Raw genomic sequence first — 22,470 nt, forward strand, 5'->3', positions numbered from 1 at the left:
CGTGATCTGCCATGCCTGCCTGTGTTCAGAAATCTTGCTCACCAAAATAGCGATTTCTCTTGCTCGCGCCCGTCAACGTAACGTTGGTGAGCCGTGCAACAGTAAAAACTCAGCTCCACGTCAATTCACGTAGTTTAGTTTTTCGGAACTCCGTGCTCCAGGCGGAGTGGGGAAAACTCCGCCGGCAGAGCAGAATTCTTCTCTCAACCCTACTTTACACAGGCTTTGAAATCCACCACCCTCCATTCGAAGCCAGCAAAGATGGTTCACTGGGAGCATCAACCCCTTTACACAGTTTTTTAAATCTACGGACCACCCTACAAAGCCAGAAAAAAGGGTTCACAGTTCAGTAGTTACAGTGACCCCCTTTAACACTGATCTTTGATTTACAATCCACCCTAAAAGGCCAGCAAATATGGTTCACAGTTCAGTGGGTACACTGACCCCTTTTACACAGGTTTTTAACTTACCGTGCACCCTACAAAGCTAGAAAAATGAGTTCACAGTTCAGTGGATACGCAAATCCATTTACACAGGTTAATTTACCGTCAACCCTACAAAGCCATCAAATATTCTTTAGTAGGCTACACCGACCCCTTTAAACAGGTTTTTAATCTACTGCCCATCATACGAAGCCAGCAAAGATGGTTCAGTGGGATACATTGATCCCTTTAAATAGGTTTTTAATCTACAGTCCACCCTACAAAACCAGAACAAGCATTTACAATGCAACGGGTCTCGCGTTTGCTCATGTTAGAGCCGATCGCGTTGTAAACTCCTAACCCGACTTTTCACGTATCGGGCAAAAGTGCATTTATGTACATAACCCGAAAAAGTGAAATCAAGTACATAAAGCGCTCGACTTCTGCCAAGAGATCGGGCTTGTAAATTAGAGAAAAAAAAGTCCACGAGCCGATGGAAAACAGCGAGCCTCGCATGTTTTCTGTACTTGGCCACTGCGCTGGAGGAGGGCTAGCCACCGGAAAAGGCATGACGTATGTGTGCCTCCGACTAATGAAAGCAAGCGGATTTTATTAGGGAAGCCCACGAACCAATAAAAAACACTGACGTGAAGTTGACAGGGCTCCGAGCCCTTTTCTAAATACAAAAGAGAGTGCATGCATCGCAGGCTCGACCCTAAAAATGGGTTCACAGTTCAGTGGATACACCGATCCTTTTTACACCGATGTTTAATCTACCATCCACCCTACAAAGCCAGCAAGTAGGGTTCATTGGAATACACCAACCCCCTTACACCGGTTTTTAATCTACCTTCCACTCTACGACACCAGCAAACTCGATTCTAGTTTGACTGTTGTTCCTGTTTTCAAGAGCCCGGCGGGGCCAATTAACATGAAGATCCCTCGCCCTCTCCAGCTTTAAATAAACATTTCAGTGGCTGATTAAACAAACCCGGGGTTGCGAGGACACTGGAGGTTTGTTGAATGCCAGAGGAACTCTGCCCTAGTGCCAAGGTTTCCTGCTGCCCGGGGACAGCCAAACAAGGGCCGAGCAGAGCAAACACAGCCAGGCTTCCCCGGAGCTGGACAGAGCCAGGTGCGGTGAGCAACGAAAGACGGGCACTAGAGACTGCAGCTAGGGGCAAACCTGGCACTACCCAGGGGAAAACCCAACATGTGCACTACAGACTGTACCTAGGGGCAAGCCTGGCACTACCCAGGGGAAAACCCAACATGTGCACTAGAGACTGTACCTAGGGGCTAGCCTGGCACTGCCTGACGGGCACTACCCAGGGGAAAACCCAACATGTACACTACAGACTGCACCTAGGGGCAAACCTGGCACTGCCTGACGGGCACTACCCAGGGGAAAATCTAATGTGCACTACAGACTGCACCTAGGGGCAAACCTGGCACTGCCTGGCGGGCACTACCCAGGGGAAAATCTAACGTGCACTGCAGACTGCACCTAGGGGAAAACCTGGCACTGCCTGACGGGCACTACCCAGGGGAAAATCTAACGTGCACTACAGACTGAACCTAGGGGCAAACTTGGCACCGCCTGATGGGCACTACCCAGGAGAAAGCCCAACATGAGGACTACAGACTGCACCTAGGGGCAAACTTGGCACCGCCTGATGGGCACTACCGAGGGGAAAATCTAGTGTGCACTACAGACTGTAGCTATGGGCAAACCTGGACCTGCCTGACGGGCACCACCCAGGGGAAACCCAACATGTGGGGGAAAACACAACATGTGCTTTACAGACGCCAACCAGGAGGAAACCCAACATGTGTACCACAGACACCAGGAGTCACCACCCAGGGGAAAACACGTGCTTCACAGACACCAACCAGGAGAAAACCCAACATGAGCCCTGCAGACACTAGGAGTCACCACCCAGGGGGAAACACGTGCTTTATAAACACCACCCAGGGGAAAACCCAACACGTGCCCTAAAGACACCAGGAGTCACCACCCAGGGGAAAAAACACGTGCTTTATAAAAACCACCCACGGGAAAACCAAACATGAGCACTGCAGACACGAGGAGTCACGACCCTGGGGGAAACACGTGCTTCACAGACACCAACCATGGGAAACTCAACACGAGCCGTACAGACTAGGAGTCACCGCCCAGGGGAAAACATGTGCTTTACAGACACCAACCAGGAGAAAACCCAACATGAGCCCTGCAGACACTAGGAGTCACCACCCAGGGGGAAACACGTGCTTTATAAACACCACCCAGGGGAAAACCCAACATGTGCCCTAAAGACACTAGGAGTCACCACCCAGGGGAAAAAACACGTGCTTCACAGACACCAACCAGGAGAAAACCAAACATGAGCCCTGCAGACACGAGGAGTCACCACCCTGGGGGAAACACGTGCTTCACAGACACCAACCATGGGAAACTCAACACGAGCCGTACAGAGACTAGGAGTCACCACCCAGGGGAAAACACGTGCTTCAAAGACACCAACCATGGGAAACCTAACACGAGCCGTACAGACACTAGGAGTCACCGCCCAGGGGAAAACACGTGCTTTACAGACACCAACCAGGGGAAAACCCAACATGAGCCCTGCAGACACCAGGAGTCACCACCCGGGGGAAACACGTGCTTTACAGACACCACCCACGGGAAACCCTAAAAACCTTAGTCTTCAAGGAGGAAACCCAACATGTGCTTTACAGACACCACCCACAGGAAAATGCAACACGTTCTTTACAGACACCAGCTAAGGGATATAACTCAACACAGGTGGTACAGACACAGCCTAAGGGATATAATTGAACACATGCTTTATAGACACCACCTAAGGGATAACTCAACACATGCTTTACAGACCCAGGGGCAAACCCAACATGTGCTTTACGGGCACCACCAGGGTACATTAGACGTGTTTTAGAGACGCGACCTAGGGTGTAAACCCAACATGTGCTTTACGGGCACCACCAGGGTACAATTACACATGTTTTAGAGACATGTCCTAGGGTCAATCCAGCATGTGCTTTATGGGCACCACCAGGGTACATTAGACATGTTTTAGAGACACGGCCTGCAGGTCGTTCAAGCATGTGCTTTATGATACATTAAACGTTTTAGTGACACATAGCATATAGGTCATGCCAGCATGTGGTTTAGGGGGTCATTGGACATGCTTTATAGACACCATCTAGTGGTCAATCCAACAAGTGGTTTATGAACGCCACCTAGGGCTCATTAGACAGATCCCACCTGGGGGAACTTCAATGAGCTGCTTTACAAGCATCAGTTAAGATAAACTTAGATCCAAGCTTCATTAACATATAAAGGGAGTCAAAGAAATACAGTAGAGTTGTGAGAGAGAACATTCAATGTGCCCAACCCCCAACCTCTGCAAATCTACCAATCCATGGCCTCACGGGGAGCTCACGTCACTGTAAGCACCGCACCTAGAATGAAACAGAGTATTGCATGGCCATATAAACCTGAGTTCCAGGCACCGCTGCTGTCCCTCGCTCAGTAAACAAAGGACAATGATGGGAGAGGCAACATTACACAATTCATGGCACTGGTGGCCGCCCCTCCACCCACATGCCAGGAATCCCTGGGCCACAATCGAAGAGGTGGACTGGCAAAATGGAGCTCGGATGGACATGTGAGCGAGACATGTCCCAGCGCTGCTGGTCTTGCGGTTATGTTATGTGGTTTTGTACAGCGCACGACTCACCCGGGAGGGTATCCTGGCACTGAAGCAGGAGCTGCGTGAGGCCGAGCTGTGGCCGAGTGAGGAGTCAGGTCTTTAGTTTCTTGCAGAATTCAAGAACTGAGGAGGCAGCTCTGATATGCAGAAATCAGTTGTTTCAGGCTTTAGGAGTGAGGTAGGGGAATGCATGACCCCCGGATCTAGTTCAGCTTAAGCAGGGGGTGCAAGTAGATGTTTATACGGTTGTTGAGGTATGTGAGGTCCGTGCTGCGAGCTCTTTGAGGTGCAGGGTGATGTGTGTGTTCTCGCCTGGCAGAAATTCCCCTGAATTCCCAATAGGCCAGTCCACCTCTGCACACAAAGGTACCAACCTGGTATATTATTCTAGGAAAATAATTCAACGCTGGAGGTTGTTGCAAAACAATTTTGAACAGGCCTCAGCTGCGTGGAATCGGGACTTGTAAATATTATGAATGAAAGGTCACGAGCCAGACAGGAAATGTCTCAAGAGTCAAAGAAAATGCACTGTTGGATCCGACTGTGGGATCCAGTCTGATGTCAACCCTTTCACTGTTGACTGGTCAACATTACCTGTTGATGTGGGCTTGTGTGCATAGGCTAGCATTGCTTCAGTCCTTGGAATCGGAACCTCCCTCGCCACAGCGGAGGGCGGCTCATAGCACCATACCCATCGTCACGTGATCCCAACCCTCCAATCCATCCCCCACCGTAAGCAGGCAAAGTAAACTTTTTCAAACCCCTTGCGATTACCCCATGACAATGTAGATTTTGCAACCGGTGACAGCGCCAAAGCCATATCCATCTTCACCGTTAAGTATGTACAGCGCCTGATCACTGCCTTCCAGCCTCTTGGCGCTAGCTGTCTTGGACGTACTACTCAGGAACTGGGGAAAATGTAAATCTTTGGTACTTTACTTCTAATCTAGGAACAAACTATATACTCTGACCAGTTACAAATATTGGCGATGGACTCCATCAGACTGATCACAACACTAAGGGTCTCTCCAAGACGCCCCACACATCTTCCATGTACTATTTCGTCGTGTTCTCAGGTATCACACTAGTGGAACCCACTCTCTCCATTGAGATTTCCTCTTTTCTCCAATCATTCTAAGGTATTTCACAACTCCCTTTTATTTCAGGAGGGCTGGAGAAGTTGTGTGGACACTCATTACTGGAGGTGGAGAAGAAAAAAACATAATAAGAAAAACACTGATTTTAGTTGCCCTAAGTTCAGACGGTGGAAAGAACTCTCCAGCTTCCATCCAAACACCTGTTGGCCTGGAAGGCAGAGCCTCTCAGCCTTCTGAGGCAAGGAAGTGAGCCTTGATTAATCAGGAGCCCTCGGAAACAACAGTCCAACCAAACTGCGAGGTCTGGTACACACCTCCGGAAGGACAGGTGAAGACAGACAGATACACTTACGGTGTCACGCTGGAGGTAGATCAGAACTCCTGCAGCCACCTGGGCGATGAGAATCAGCAGGAGGCCGGTGAAGTACTGCAAAGAGAGGAGACAGAGTCACGTTAGCGCCAACACGAGGCGGACCTGGCCAATCCCTACTGAGCATCATCAGTTCCAACAGGGCTTCTTTGCACGGCACGAGGGATGGAAGAGGTTACAGTCCTTCTTTGATTTCACCCCACATTACCCAACTGAGGAAGATCTCCCCCACCCCCGAAGACATTAGAACAGGTCTACCAGATGGCTCCAGGTCACCAGAGCACAACTTTTACAACCCTTGTCTTTCTTTTTACAAATTATTTTTCAGATGAGTTAGTCACATTGTTCCAGCTGAAACAACAACAGAACTCTCAAAAAGTATTGTGTTTTTAATGCAATTAAAAGACGTTCAAAGACTTGAAACAAGTGTCAGGGACATAGGGTCACCCTGTGTTAAGCCATGTAAACACACCCTCGCCTTCCCAGAAAGGAGTGGAACACTCCAGCTCACCCAGATACCCTCAGTAAGAGAGACTAGGGAGGGTCACCAGTTTCTAGAGCATTCCATGTGAGTGGGGGGTCAAGGTTGCCAGGCTCACCAGATGGACGCGGCTGTTGCAGTAAGGAACTAGCCAGCATCCATCTTGCTGCTTGGTTGACCAGACTCATCACTGCATGAGGGAAAGTGTTTTGAGGGTGTAGATTGTCCAGTTTTCTTTGAACAGGCAAAGGTCTCCCTGGGTGGTTCTCAGTGTTCCAGCTCTGGAGCTCAACAGCAAGCCTCGCCTAAAATGTGTAGAACACCACCGAGCTACGAAGAACCGATCAGGTTCTTCATAAATATCCAAGAGGCGACAATTATTTCAAACCTTCCGAAAATATAGTCAAGGACCCGAAAGAATCTCAGGCAGACTTGAGCCAGTGTCGGCCAGTACTCACCATGCCCAGCAGGCAGCGGATCTCATTCACAGCCCCGATGCAGCCGAGGAAGCCCATCACCATGGTCACAGCACCCACGGTGATGAGGATGTAGGAGCCGGTCTTCAGCGAATCCGACGACTCCTCTGTAGGGACAAGAGTAGAGTTAATGTCACCTAAAGGGTACCCGAAAGCTACACTATAGTAACTCCTCCCAGCCAATGCGAAAGGACATGTCAAGAGGTGGCAACAAGCTTGTAGACCTTCAAACTAAACCTTTATCTAAAATCTTTAATATAGTTATATATTTTTTATTCATTTAGTGCTTCTCTCCACAGAATGGCTGCACCTTCCCTCTTACAAAACCATGAGGAGTGACTTGGGAATTCCAATAGCACCCAGGTGCCCATGAAAGGCTGGTGAAAGTGACACAAAGGTAGCCCCGTCAGGCCACCTGGCAAGGGATCGACTCTCGGAAGTCACTGCTCAGCGGCCAAGAGTTCGGCTTTACCGTGATAACCTGCCTCTGGCCAGGACACGAAGCAGCGTTACCAAAATGTTCCCATTTAAAACCGGTCGTTATGAAGGTAAAGCGGAGGACCATGGACACTACGCCCCAAGTGGGCACTTCAAATCAGACCTTCTGAAGGTCATTATCTGAAATTTTGTTAGTTTCATTGAATTAAGGAACCTCAGACCTAACAAATTGACCCAAAAATTGCCCCCAACATGACTGCCTGCATCTAGCCTAAAATGATGTCCTCCAACCTCCACTCACACGTACTGTTCATCAACGAAACTTATTACCTCCTGTTTAATTAGTCCATATTCACGTGAGTGGGTTTGAAGTTGACTTGGACAGGTAGACGGGAATCTGGAAAGAGCGTTACGTCTTCAGAACTGAGGATCTCCTTTCTATAAGAGACTTGTCCCACTTCGAGAGAGATCAGGGACCACTTCGAGAGAGATCAGGGACCACTTCGAGAGAGATCAGGGACCACCTCTCCTCCTTGGGTAATCTGGGGAGCATTCAGCAAATGCCTGGAAAGACTTCCATCCCCAAGGACATATCCTGGTCCTCGGTCAGTGGATCCAAGTCCTATGTGAAAGCACTCCAGACGTCACTTCAGATGACAAGACAATCTCTGGAGGATCTGGGTTCAGAAGAGCAGAGCGTTCACATCATTACATGACACCCCTTAACTGTTCCTGCACTCCGTCCACCTGGCAGAAGGCGGCTGCACGCTTCCTGGTATTTCTGCGCAGAAATCCATTTCCTCTGCGTAGGATCCCCACAGAAATGTGTGCAAATGTTTTCATTGTATCAACTAAACGGTTTACCATTTTTGGTAGCAATGACTTGAGCAATTTTCTAAAGGAGGTTTGAATGAATCTTTAGAGCCAGTAAAAATGATGGGGGCCAGGAACTCGAACAAATACTGGGAAGCATTGTTGACAGCCTGATGCGCTTCGAGGCCACCTCATTCATATGAAGCACTACACACATGTTACAATGCCATGCAGGACAAACTGAATAGATGGAAAATGACAAGCCCACCCCCAACACGTCCGTCGGACCCCTGGAGTGAATTGAGGGGGTCAGAAAACTCCCCATGTAGAGAGTTAGAGGGCATTTAGAACAACTTAGGGTTGTGGGATTGACAAGCACTTCTACTTAACTTTAAGATTCTTTCATAGGTAGGATTTATTGAAGTAGGCGGTCACCTATGGACTCACGACATATTCGAGGAATAAAAGTTAAACTAAAAACATATTCAACTAAATGAAAATCAGTGGATGGTTTGGCTAGGACCATCTAGACCAGGGCTGCCCAAGCCACTTCTCTCCGTCACTTCAGGAGTTTCTATACTTTCGGGGTTGCAGTTCTCAGGCTATCACCATAGGTTTCCTCGGGCAGTAATGTATGTTTACACGCTGCACACGTCCAGATATCAGACTGCACTTGAGAGGAAGGTCACTGACAGGGCCCTGTGGTCAGCAGACATGTCCTAGTCAGAGCAGGGCACCTGTTGTGATCAGGGGACACCTGTTTAGATGCCATGCGCCCCCCCCCCCTCTCCTGCTTCTCGCACACACAACCTCTCTTGTGCCACAGCGCAGACAGCTGCCCAGGGAGCCCCTCCCTGCAAGAGCTGGGGGTGGGATAGGACAACACATGTCAGTGAAGCCTGCAGTAGGGCCAGGAGAACAGAGGGGGGCACTCACAGAAGAGCCCCTTGAGGGGGCAGTCACTGTGTGAACGGGTTATGCCCATACATGCCACATACGTAGGGTAAACTGTGCTGATGCCCGCAGAAAGTGGGTGCACTCCGGCAGAGGAAAGAAACGCTGGGGCGTGCAGCTGAAAACATGGTGGCCACAGGAGTGAAGAATGATTGGATATGAGGCTGCCGCCCATCTCCTGAGGATGCTTCACACCCCAGAACAGACATCGGCTGCACCGAGACCCCAAACAATTAGCTGGAAACCTGCCCTTGGCAGGGGTTTCCAGCTCGTTGTGTGCACACCGTGTGAAACCAACAGAGCTAACAATGGTTCTCTTGGAGGAGGCTTCAAAGCCTATGCTTCCCAACAGTGCTTAATTTGTGCCGGTGCTTTCGGTACCGGCACTTATTTGTAAACATCGGAACATATTTATGGGAAACAACTACATGGCGGCGCTGTGTTTGTACATCTTTAAACAAGTTAAGCATTAACCTATTAAATATGTTAGAAAAATGATAAAACTGAACTTCAACTTAATATTTAGAGTGGTGTGTGTTATGCCAGCTGCAGTGAACCAGTGAGTAATAAATAAATGTGGCCCTGGCACAAACTTGAGAACAAGGCAAACAGTTATTTAATAGGGTTTAAAGTTCACCAATAAACAGAAATAAGACGCTGGTGCTCCAAAAGATGGTGCAGTGAATGTGATTGGTGACAAAAGTGAACACTTGAGTGCGCTAGTGTTTCTATAATATGACATGATGTTGGCTAAATGGTCTTCAGGGTAAGAAGCTGACTGAAGACAGGAGTACAGGCTCAGGCACCGAGCTTCCTCCACCAGAACCATTGTTAGTTGTGTTAATATTGTGCACACAGGACCTCGGGAATACCAGGTGGCCCTATATTTTGTTCTGTTTCATGATGGGATGCCAGCTCGTCTTCGGAGCCAATATCGCGCGACACACGGTGGCACCATAAAAGTGGGGAGGTTCGATCAGTGGTGTAACAAAGGTCCCCGCAACACCCAAAGTGCCAGAGGGCTCCCGAGCTCCAGGAGACCCCTTCAGCTCAGGACCCTGGCCTGAGACCTCCTGAGTGAGATTTTTTTGGGGGTGTACTTTGCGGTGGGGGGGGGGGGGGAGGGGTTTGGGGGGGGGAGAGGGGTTTGGGGGGGGGCAGAGGGCTCAAAATCCGATACACCCTTGGGTTTGATCTGTTCGTTCCACCCCTCACATACCTTTTAAGGTCTGAATGTGTGTTGATAGTTTCCTTAGTTCCATAGCTGCCAGGTTTCTCAGGTCCATGCGTGATGTGCTGCTCCAGTTCAGGGTTTTTCTTTGATTCGTGGGACTTGTAGCCCTCTTTTATAATGCAATAAACAAGACTACAAGTCCCAGAAGTAAAAAAAAAAAAAAAAAAAAAGGGACTGGAGTAGCATTTCACGCACGGACCTGGGAAACTTGGCGGGCCTGTATTACAACTTTTGGGACTGTGGCTTTCAGGATCACATGCTAGACATCTTCGTGCACTGTCGTGTCAGGTCTAAGGACACCGGCCCAACACAGGACAGTTTGTGGGGCCTTTTAACTAAGACCTTGTTTTCCATCTCATGAAGGGATGCAAACTTCACGTCTCCGTAGTTCCTAAAGATTTGTACATAAAAAGGAAAATAACCCTATTGGGGGAGTGAGATTTGGGGTGGGGGGAGGGTCGACAGGTGCAACCAGTCTGCAGACAGCTGCACTGACAGCCACAGCCGGCACAGATAGATCCCTCACTGATCGCTCCTCTGGGAACCCCAGCAGCAGCTGACAGGCAGACTGTGCGAAGCTGCTCTAGGGGCGGGGGGCGCCTCTCCAGTGTCTCAGGATGTGGGGGACAAGATTAAGGGTGAGGTGCACAAGAGAAGCTGAATAAAGGGTGAGGTGCACAAGAGAAGCTGAATAAAGGGTGAGGTGCACAAGAGAAGCTGAATAAAGGGTGAGGTGCACAAGAGGCTAGCTAAAGGGTGAGGTGCACAAGAGGATATATAGATGAGGTGCACAGGAGGCTAGATAAAGGGTGAGGTGCAAAGGAGGGTAGATAAAGGGTAAGGTGCACAGGAGGCTAGATAAAGGGTGAGGTGCACAAGAGGCTAGATAGATGAGGTGCACAGGAGGCTAGATAAAGGGTGAGGTGCACAAGAGGCTAGATAGATGAGGTGCACAGGAGGCTAGATAAAGGGTGAGGTGCACAGGAGGCTAGATAGATGAGGTGCACAGGAGGCTAGATAGATGAGGTGCACAGGAGGCTAGATAAAGGGTGAGGTGCACAGGAGGCTAGATAAAGGGTGAGGTGCACAAGAGGCTAGATAAAGGGTGAGGTGCACAAGAGGCTAGATAAAGGGTGAGGTGCACAGGAGGCTAGATAAAGGGTGGGGTGCACAGGAGGCTAGATAAAGGGTGGGGTGCACAGGAGGCTAGATAAAGGGTGAGGTGCACAGGAGGCTAGATAAAGGGTGAGGTGCACAGGAGGCTAGATAAAGGGTGAGGTGCACAGGAGGCTAGATAAAGGGTGAGGTGCACAGGAGGCTAGATAGATGAGGTGCACAGGAGGCTAGATAAAGGGTGAGGTGCACAGGAGGCTAGATAAAGGGTGAGGTGCACAGGAGGCTAGATAAAGGGTGAGGTGCACAGGAGGCTAGATAAAGGGTGAGGTGCACAGGAGGCTAGATAAAGGGTGAGGTGAACAAGAGGCTGGATAGAGGATGAGGTGAACAAGAGGCTGGATAGAGGATGAGGTGCACAAGAGGCTAGGTAGAGAATGAGGTGCACAAAAGGCTAGCTAGAGGATGAGGTAAACAAGAGGCTAGCTAGAGGATGAGGTAAACAAGAGGCTAGCTAGAGGATGAGGTAAACAAGAGGCTAGCTAGAGGATGAAGTAAACAAGAGGCTGGATAGAGGATGAGGTGCACAAGAGGCTAGATAGAGGATGAGGTGCACAAGAGGCTAGATAGAGGATGAGGTGCGCAAGAGGCTAGATAGAGGATGAGGTGCACAAGAGAGGCTAGCTAAAGGGTGAGGTGCACAAGAGAGGCTAGCTAAAGGGTGAGGTGCACAAGAGAGGCTAGCTAAAGGGTGAGGTGCACAAGAGGCTAGATATAGTGTACAGTGCATGAGATGGTAGATAAATGGTGAAGTGCACAAAAGGCTAGATAAAGGATGAGGTGCACAAGAGAGCTTAAATAAATGGTGAGGTGCGCAAAGTGCTAGGTGAGGGCAAGGTGCACAAGGGAGCTAGATGAAGGGTGAGGTGCACAAACGAGGTAAGATAAAAGGTGAGCTGCAAAAGAGGCTAGATCAAGGGTGAGGTGTGTGAGGTAGTAGGTGAAGAACAAGTGGCACGAGGGAGGTAGATGAAGGATGAGGTAGACAACAGGCTAGATAAAGGGTGAGATGCACAACAGGCTCGATAAAGGATTATGTGCACCACAGGCTAGATATAGTGTGCGGTGCATGAGATGGTAGATAAAGGGTGAAGTGCACAAAAGGCTAGATAAATGGTGAGGTGCACAAGGGGCTAGATAAAGGGTGAGGTGCTAGATAAAGGGTGAGGTGCACAAGAGAGCTTACATAAATGGTGAGGTGCGTGACGTGCTAAGTGAAGGGTGAGGTGCACGAGGGAGCTAGATGAAGGGTTAGGCATACAATGTGCTAGATAATGGACTAGGTGCACTGGGGAGCTAGATATGGGGCCTCATTATTAGTTTGGCGGTAACGCCATCAGGGCACCTGTGCGGCCTGAACCACGTCGGCCCTATTTTGAGTTCCCAGTGGGGAACAGGGCCTTAACATTGCAGCCGGCTCCTAATGGAGCCGGCTGCAATGTGGCGGTGCGGCGGGTGCAGCAACACCGGTCGCGCATTCCACTGCCTGTAATTAGGGCAGTGGAATGCGTAATGGGGCTGTGCAAGTGGGCCCCTGCACTTCCCATGCCAAGTGTATCAGCAGTGCAGGGGCCCCCAGGGCCCCCCCAATCCCCCATTCCGCAAGCCTTTCCATGGCAGTGTAGAGACTAGATAAAGGGTGAGGTGCACAAGAGAGGCTAGAAAAAGGGTGAGGTGCACAAGAGGCCAGGTAAATTGTGAGGTGCACAAGAGAGGCCAGATAAAAGGTGGGGTGCACAAGAGAGACTAGATAAAAGCTGACGTGCACAAGACAGGCTAGATAAAAGATGAGTTGCATGAAACAGTAGATAAAGGGTGAGGTGCACAAGAGAGGCTAGATAAAGGGCGAGGTGCACAAGAGGCTAGATAAAGGGCGAGGTGTACAAGAGGCTAGATAAAGGGCGAGGTGCACAACAGACTAGATAAAGGGTGAGGTGCACAACAGACTGGATAAAGGGTGAGGTGCACAACAGACTGGATAAAGGGTGAGGTGCACAAGAGAGGCTAGGTAAAGGGTTGGGTACACAAGAGGCCAGGTAAATTGTGAGGTGCTCAAGAGAGGCTAGATAAAAGATGAGGTGCATGAAGCAGTAGATAAAGGACGAGGTACACAAGAGGCTAGCTAAAGGGTAGGGTGCACAAGTAGCTAGATAGAGGATGAGGTGCACAAGAGGCTAGGTAAAGGGTTAGGCACACAAGAGAGGCTACATAAAGGCTGAGGCGCACAAGAGGCTACATAAAGGGTGAGGCGCACAAGAGGCTAGATGAAGGGTGTGGTGCACAAGAGGTTAGATAAAGGGTGAGATGCACAAGAGAGGCTAGATAAAAGGTGAGGTGCACAAGAGGCTAGATAAAGGGTGAGATGCACAACTGGCTCGATAAAGGATTATGTGTACCACAGGCTAGATATAGTGTGCGGTGCATGAGATGGTAGATAAAGGGTGAAGTGCACAAAAGGCTAGATAAATGGTGAGGTGCACAAGGGGCTAGATAAAGGGTGAGGTGCTAGATAAAGGGTGAGGTGCACAAGAGAGCTTACATAAATGGTGAGGTGCGTGACGTGCTAAGTGAAGGGTGAGGTACACGAGGGAGCTAGATGAAGGGTTAGGCATACAATGTGCTAGATAATGGACTAGGTGCACTGGGGAGCTAGATATGGGGCCTCATTATGAGTTTGGCGGTAACGCCATCAGGGCACCTGTGCGGCCTGAACCACGTCGGCCCTATTTTGAGTTCCCAGTGGGGAACAGGGCCTTAACATTGCAGCCGGCTCCTAATGGAGCCGGCTGCAATGTGGCGGTGCGGCGGGTGCAGCAACACCGGTCGCGCATTCCACTGCCTGTAATTAGGGCAGTGGAATGCGTAATGGGGCTGTGCAAGTGGGCCCCTGCACTTCCCATGCCAAGTGTATCAGCAGTGCAGGGGCCCCCAGGGCCCCCCCAATCCCCCATTCCGCAAGCCTTTCCATGGCGGTGTAGAGACTAGATAAAGGGTGAGGTGCACAAGAGAGGCTAGAAAAAGGGTGAGGTGCACAAGAGGCCAGGTAAATTGTGAGGTGCACAAGAGAGGCCAGATAAAAGGTGGGGTGCACAAGAGAGGCCAGATAAAAGGTGGGGTGCACAAGAGAGACTAGATAAAAGATGAGTTGCATGAAACAGTAGATAAAGGGTGAGGTGCACAAGAGAGGCTAGATAAAGGGCGAGGTGCACAAGAGGCTAGATAAAGGGCGAGGTGCACAAGAGGCTAGATAAAGGGCGAGGTGCACAACAGGCTAGATAAAGGGTGAGGTGCACAACAGACTGGATAAAGGGTGAGGTGCACAAGAGAGGCTAGGTAAAGGGTTGGGTACACAAGAGGCCAGGTAAATTGTGAGGTGCTCAAGAGAGGCTAGATAAAAGATGAGGTGCATGAAGCAGTAGATAAAGGACGAGGTACACAAGAGGCTAGCTAAAGGGTAGGGTGCACAAGTAGCTAGATAGAGGATGAGGTGCACAAGAGGCTAGGTAAAGGGTTAGGCACACAAGAGAGGCTACATAAAGGCTGAGGCGCACAAGAGGCTACATAAAGGGTGAGGCGCACAAGAGGCTAGATGAAGGGTGTGGTGCACAAGAGGTTAGATAAAGGGTGAGATGCACAAGAGAGGCTAGATAAAAGGTGAGGTGCACAAGAGGCTAGATAAAGGGTGAGATGCACAACTGGCTCGATAAAGGATTATGTGTACCACAGGCTAGATATAGTGTGCGGTGCATGAGATGGTAGATAAAGGGTGAAGTGCACAAAAGGCTAGATAAATGGTGAGGTGCACAAGGGGCTAGATAAAGGGTGAGGTGCTAGATAAAGGGTGAGGTGCACAAGAGAGCTTACATAAATGGTGAGGTGCGTGACGTGCTAAGTGAAGGGTGAGGTACACGAGGGAGCTAGATGAAGGGTTAGGCATACAATGTGCTAGATAATGGACTAGGTGCACTGGGGAGCTAGATATGGGGCCTCATTATGAGTTTGGCGGTAACGCCATCAGGGCACCTGTGCGGCCTGAACCACGTCGGCCCTATTTTGAGTTCCCAGTGGGGAACAGGGCCTTAACATTGCAGCCGGCTCCTAATGGAGCCGGCTGCAATGTGGCGGTGCGGCGGGTGCAGCAACACCGGTCACGCATTCCACTGCCTGTAATTAGGGCAGTGGAATGCGTAATGGGGCTGTGCAAGTGGGCCCCTGCACTTCCCATGCCAAGTGTATCAGCAGTGCAGGGGCCCCCAGGGCCCCCCCAATCCCCCATTCCGCAAGCCTTTCCATGGCGGTGTAGAGACTAGATAAAGGGTGAGGTGCACAAGAGAGGCTAGAAAAAGGGTGAGGTGCACAAGAGGCCAGGTAAATTGTGAGGTGCACAAGAGAGGCCAGATAAAAGGTGGGGTGCACAAGAGAGGCCAGATAAAAGGTGGGGTGCACAAGAGAGACTAGATAAAAGATGAGTTGCATGAAACAGTAGATAAAGGGTGAGGTGCACAAGAGAGGCTAGATAAAGGGCGAGGTGCACAAGAGGCTAGATAAAGGGCGAGGTGCACAAGAGGCTAGATAAAGGGCGAGGTGCACAACAGGCTAGATAAAGGGTGAGGTGCACAACAGACTGGATAAAGGGTGAGGTGCACAAGAGAGGCTAGGTAAAGGGTTGGGTACACAAGAGGCCAGGTAAATTGTGAGGTGCTCAAGAGAGGCTAGATAAAAGATGAGGTGCATGAAGCAGTAGATAAAGGACGAGGTACACAAGAGGCTAGCTAAAGGGTAGGGTGCACAAGTAGCTAGATAGAGGATGAGGTGCACAAGAGGCTAGGTAAAGGGTTAGGCACACAAGAGAGGCTACATAAAGGCTGAGGCGCACAAGAGGCTACATAAAGGGTGAGGCGCACAAGAGGCTAGATGAAGGGTGTGGTGCACAAGAGGTTAGATAAAGGGTGAGATGCACAAGAGAGGCTAGATAAAAGGTGAGGTGCACAAGAGGCTAGATAAAGGGTGAGATGCACAACAGGCTCGATAAAGGATTATGTGCACCACAGGCTAGATATAGTGTGCGGTGCATGAGATGGTAGATAAAGGGTGAAGTGCACAAAAGGCTAGATAAATGGTGAGGTGCACAAGGGGCTAGATAAAGGGTGAGGTGCTAGATAAATGGTGAGGTGCACAAGAGAGCTTACATAAATGGTGAGGTGCGTGACGTGCTAAGTGAAGGGTGAGGTGCACGAGGGAGCTAGATGAAGGGTTAGGCATACAATGTGCTAGATAATGGACTAGGTGCACTGGGGAGCTAGATATGGGGCCTCATTATGAGTTTGGCGGTAACGCCATCAGGGCACCTGTGCGGCCTGAACCACGTCGGCCCTATTTTGAGTTCCCAGTGGGGAACAGGGCCTTAACATTGCAGCCGGCTCCTAATGGAGCCGGCTGCAATGTGGCGGTGCGGCGGGTGCAGCAACACCGGTCGCGCATTCCACTGCCTGTAATTAGGGCAGTGGAATGCGTAATGGGGCTGTCCAAGTGGGCCCCTGCACTTCCCATGCCAAGTGTATCAGCAGTGCAGGGGCCCCCAGGGCCCCCCCAATCCCCCATTCCGCAAGCCTTTCCATGGCGGTGTAGAGACTAGATAAAGGGTGAGGTGCACAAGAGAGGCTAGAAAAAGGGCGAGGTGCACAAGAGGCCAGGTAAATTGTGAGGTGCACAAGAGAGGCCAGATAAAAGGTGGGGTGCACAAGAGAGGCCAGATAAAAGGTGGGGTGCACAAGAGAGACTAGATAAAAGCTGACGTGCACAAGACAGGCTAGATAAAAGATGAGTTGCATGAAACAGTAGATAAAGGGTGAGGTGCACAAGAGAGGCTAGATAAAGGGCGAGGTGCACAAGAGGCTAGATAAAGGGCGAGGTGCACAAGAGGCTAGATAAAGGGCGAGGTGCACAAGAGGCTAGATAAAGGGCGAGGTGCACAAGAGGCTAGATAAAGGGCGAGGTGTACAAGAGGCTAGATAAAGGGCGAGGTGCACAACAGACTGGATAAAGGGTGAGGTGCACAACAGACTGGATAAAGGGTGAGGTGCACAAGAGAGGCTAGGTAAAGGGTTGGGTACACAAGAGGCCAGGTAAATTGTGAGGTGCACAAGAGAGGCTAGATAAAAGATGAGGTGCATGAAGCAGTAGATAAAGGACGAGGTACACAAGAGGCTAGCTAAAGGGTAGGGTGCACAAGTAGCTAGATAGAGGATGAGGTGCACAAGAGGCTAGGTAAAGGGTTAGGCACACAAGAGAGGCTACATAAAGGCTGAGGCGCACAAGAGGCTACATAAAGGGTGAGGCGCACAAGAGGCTAGATGAAGGGTGTGGTGCACAAGAGGTTAGATAAAGGGTGAGATGCACAAGAGAGGCTAGATAAAAGGTGAGATGCACAAGAGAGGCTAGATAAAGGGTGAGGTGCACAAGGGAGTTAAAGGTTGAGGCGTACAATGGTATTAGTTAAAGGGGAGGTACACAAAGGGTAGGGTGCAGAATTGAGGTGCAGAGGGTGTGGTTAAGGCTTGCCAGTTTTGTGCATGGTCAAAGCCCCAGAGTGTGGGTGAAATGTTGCCTCCTACCGCTGAACCCAGTAGCAGAGATCAGAAATGGAACAAACAGGATTATGTTTTTTGAATCTGGATGGCTTTGGGAGTCTTCTTTAAAAAGAGCGGACTAAAATGTAAAATAAACTGATTTACTGCACACGACGGCAATACTACCTTTGGTGTTGCAAACTGCATTATATGAGCTTTGTGTGTCAGACCACCTGTGTGCCTAGCTCTGCTTAGGACATAATGACTAGTGCAGTGTTTAAAAAATGTGTGGTTTGACGCACAGCGCGTGTAATATACCTGGCGCAAGGTTTACAATGTGTGTGAATGGATGAACACCTAGTGGGTATGAACTACACGTTGCAGGGTTTACAGTGTGTGTGTGTGTGTGTGTGTGTGTGTGTGTGTGTAGCTGGATACACATGTGTGATACACCTGGCGCAGTGTTTACAATGTGTGTGAATGGATGCACACTGAGCGGGTATGAACTACACCGTGCAGGGTTTACAGTGTGTGTGAGCTGGATGCACATCATATGTGATACACATGGTGTAGTGTTTACAATGTGTGTGAATGGATGTACACCTATTGGGTATAAACTACACGGTGCAGTGTTTACAGTGTGTGTGTGTAGCTGGATGCATATCATATGTGATGCACATGGTGCAGTGTTTACAATGTGTGTGTGTGAGTGTGTGTGTGTGTGTGTGTGGCTGGAAGCACATATGTGATGCACGTGGTGCATTGTTTACAATGTGTGTGAATAGATGCACACCTAGCGGGTGTGAACTACATGGTGCAGTGTTTCCAGTGTGTGTGGGGGGGGGGGGGAAGTTTGTGTGTGTATAGCTATATGCACATCATATGTGATACACGGTGCATTGTTTACAGTGTGTGTGTGGGTGTCTGTGTGTAGCTGGATGCACATCATGTGTGATACACATGGTGCAGTGCTTACAGTGTGTATGTGTGTGTAGCTGGATGCACATCATATGTGATACACGTGGTGCTGTGCTTAGTGTGTGTGTGTGTGTGTGTGTGTGTGGCTGGAAGCACATATGTGATGCATGTGGTGCAGTGTTTACAATGTGTGTGACTGGATAAACACCTAGCGGGTATGAACTACATGGTGCAGTGTTTACAGTGTGTGTGTGTGTGTGTGTGTGTAGCTGGATGCACATCATATGTGATACACATAGTGCAGCGTTTATAATGTGTGTGAATGAATGAACACCTAGCGGGTATGAATTACACGGTGCAGTGTTTACAGTGCGTGTGTAGCTGGATGTATATCATGTGTGATACATATGGTGCAGTGCTTGCAGTGTGTGTGGCTGGATGCACATCATGTGTGATACATATGGTGCAGTGCTTGCAGTGTGCCACTGCATGAACACAGTCTGTATGATGTAGTGTTTACAGTGTGTGTGTGACTTGCTGCACAGCACGTATGATACACATGGTGAGGTGTACAATTTGTGTGACTGGATGAATACACAACGTGTATAATATAAACTGTTCAGAGGTTACAGTTTCTGTGACTGGATGCACAGCGTGTATGATACACATGGTAGTGTTTACAGTTTGTGTGACTGGATGAAAACAGCGTGTATGATGAATGATGCAGTGTTGGTGGGAAGTGGAACAAGCACTGGCAAAGCTAATGGGGTTGGATGTCATGTAGTAAAGCATATAAACACTGTTGTGCACAAATGAAAACACTAGAAATAGTGGAAATGGTAGGAGTGATAATGTTGTCTAAAGTTAAAAGTTGCAATGGTTCACATCGAGTCCTGACAAAAGCATTTTCAAAAACTATATTGAAATAAAAAAATACAAAAATAAATGTGTGCTGTGTGAGATGTATTTAAAAGACAAAAAATGAATTGGTGATAATTAGATGTATTTTTCAGCTATAAAATAGTCCCTCATGCACTGCATAGCAGCCCTCCACAAGAGGTGGAATGATACTCCCAAATGCAGCCAACCGCAGGAGGTGAGAGAGTTCTACTCCTCTGGGTGGAGCCAAAGGCCAGTCAATGTATAGTTTAAAGAGTGGTTAACAATAGGTCAAGCAGACAGCTGCAGCGGCAAGCCACACTTAAAAAGCTGATGCTTCACATAGGCAGAGAAGAAACCAACATGCTCTTGCGCTCCCTGGTCAGTGTGTTTCCTGCTAAGTGGGGATGTGTGCTTGAGGAGGGAGCAATCAATCAATCAAGACCCATAAAGCATGGCAAATCATCTGTGAGGGCCTCGAGGCGCTTGAGTTGCTAGCTGCTTTGCAGTGCTCTGTTCATTCAAACAGCCATGTCTTGAGCCCTTTTCTGAATTCCCCGAGTGATACGGTGTTCCTGAGGTGCAGGGGAAGGTCATTCCAGGCTTTGGCCGCCAGGTGAGAGAAGGAGCGTCCTCTGCTATTGGCTCGGTGGATCCAGGGGGAAGAGGGAGGTGAATCACAAGTGTCTGGTCGGTTGGTGGAAGGTCATTTGTTTGTTGATGTACGCTGGTCCTTTGTTGTGCAGGGCTTTCTATGTGTGGGTCCATCCTGCTGAAGCATGATCGAATATAAGGAGATATGAGAGGATCTTAAAACTAGTCCACTTACCCTTGGATAGAGCTTTGCAAGAAGTACCAGGCCCTCAAGGGTTGGTGTGACATTGCTGCTTTAGATACCGGGCCTCGTGGCAGTGGAAGCTTTTTAACACCAGTGGCGGCCGGCAGTTTTAGGAGGGGGGGGGGGCAGCACACTTGCACTCATTCTTTCACACACACACAAACACACGCACATCCATTAACACTCATCAAGATTCAAACATGCACACACGCACCAAACATTCATTTAAGATGATAACACACACACACACACACGCACACCCATTAACACTCATCAACATTCAAACATGCACACACGCACCAAACATTCATTTAAGATGATAACACACACACACACACACTTCAGCCTTGGTCCCAGGAGGGTTGGGACTGCTGCCTTCCCTCGCTGGCTGACCTTAGATCTCCAATGAGGGAAGGCAGCAGTCCCAACTTCATCAATGAGACTTCTGACCCCACCCCATGCTGTGACGAGGTGTCACTGATTGACACTCGCCCTGGAGGCTTCAGGGCTTAAACCTGAAGCACCCAGGTCGAAGTCAATGGGTGACGCTTCCCTCGTCACCCGGGGGAGGGCCTAGAGGCTGTGACCTCCTCAGCCCTGCAAAGTTCAACTCAGGCAGCCAGGAGTCTGCGCAAATCGCGCATGTCTGCTCCTGGCTGCCTGACCTGAACATGAAGAGTGTCTGTCAGGCTGACCTTTGTTCAGCCTGACCGGCACTCTTCATAATGGGTGAAAGGTGGGGGGTGTGGCCCCTCCACCCTAAAGGGCGGGCCATGCCTGTTTAATACACATTTCAATGGAGAGGATTAGAGATTTTTTTTTCAGTTTTATGTTCAATGATTAGATGCATTTTTATTTTTTCTACTGCCATCTACATTTATTTAAGGTTTTGTAGAGTGTTTAACCAGATAAAGAAAAACATTATTTTTTCATGAACCTCAGAATATTTTTTGAACCAGGATCAGGTGGAAGAGTATTTTACTATGGAGAAGCGAGCACCACAGATGCCCGGCCACCTGCCTTACAAGTACAGAACATGGGATTGCATGAAGCATCCAGGTGCACAAGCTGAGACTCAACTACTGAGAAGCGAGCAACTAGACGGGTTCATTTTCATTTCAAGATCAACCAATTTTTCTACTCTACTGATATGTATTTTTATTTTGGAGAGGATTGATATATATTTTCCTTAGGGAATAACTTGAATTTTCTGTAATTCAGATTTATTCCATATGTTTTCCTAGTTTAGGGAGTCATTCGCAAGTTGTTTTCTTTTTTTAAATTGCTAAACCAATACTATTTTCTCTTTTGGAGTATTTCTGCAAATCACATTTCCTACTTACTGAGGGTACTGGTCTAATTTTCTATTATCCCAACATCAAAGAGTTTCTTCTGAAGACATATTTATGTCCTCCTTTCAGACAATCAGTTCGCATTCCTTATTTTTGAAATTTCCGTTTATTTCCTTCCTTTGGAGCTGATCAATATACTTGGTCTTAAAATAAAAAATAGCATTAATCAACAATAATAATACATTTCCCTTCTTTCTGGGGTAATTGGTCTACTTTTCCTCTCCCCACAATCATCATACTCTTTTCCTCAGTGGTGTACTTTTCATAACTTACTTTTGTTTGTGTGCCAGTGTTGTTATTTTACGCCGTTAACATGGCCCGATGTGCCTAGTATTTCTTTTCCACGATTAGTTAAAAAGTCCCCTTTACTTTTGGTTGAAATTTTTTTTTTTTTGCATGATGGTAAAAGAACCTGCCTGTCCCCAGATCTCTGGCTCTTTGTTACTCCCTTAAAATAATGCATCAAAACTCGGTGCTCTCATTGCATTCTTTAATCAGGGGCTGGCCTTTATGCTGTGGAGTCTTTTGTTAAAGGGAAGCTAAATGTATCATGGTTGGGATGAAGGCGAGAGAAGAGTGGCTGCCTGCTGGACCCCCTGCACACTCCCTTCTAAACACCTGGAAGATGCCCCCCTCGGTCCCCCATTACCCACTTCCTGCATGATGCAGCAACCAAGGTGCCTTAGTGCACGGGAGCAGCAGGTGTGTTAAGGCCACATCCAAAG

At 48.9% G+C, this 22,470-nt stretch overlaps 1 protein-coding gene across 3 annotated transcripts in view; it reads right to left on the reverse strand.

Moving 5' to 3' along the window:
• Window positions 1-22,470, reverse strand: part of CD82 (CD82 molecule) — a 156,632-nt gene that overhangs the window by 13,584 nt on the left and 120,578 nt on the right. For all 3 annotated transcript variants that reach the window (XM_069221794.1, XM_069221795.1, XM_069221796.1), the window contains 2 exons: window positions 6,560-6,684; window positions 5,603-5,677 (listed from right to left, as the gene is read on the reverse strand). In XM_069221794.1, coding sequence (XP_069077895.1) covers window positions 5,603-5,677; window positions 6,560-6,684 — 200 coding nt within the window. The remainder of the gene's footprint in view (window positions 1-5,602; window positions 5,678-6,559; window positions 6,685-22,470) is intronic.

The sequence above is a fragment of the Pleurodeles waltl genome, chromosome 3_1, assembly GCF_031143425.1.
Source record: "Pleurodeles waltl isolate 20211129_DDA chromosome 3_1, aPleWal1.hap1.20221129, whole genome shotgun sequence".
In the NCBI taxonomy this organism is placed as follows: Eukaryota; Metazoa; Chordata; class Amphibia; order Caudata; family Salamandridae; genus Pleurodeles; species Pleurodeles waltl.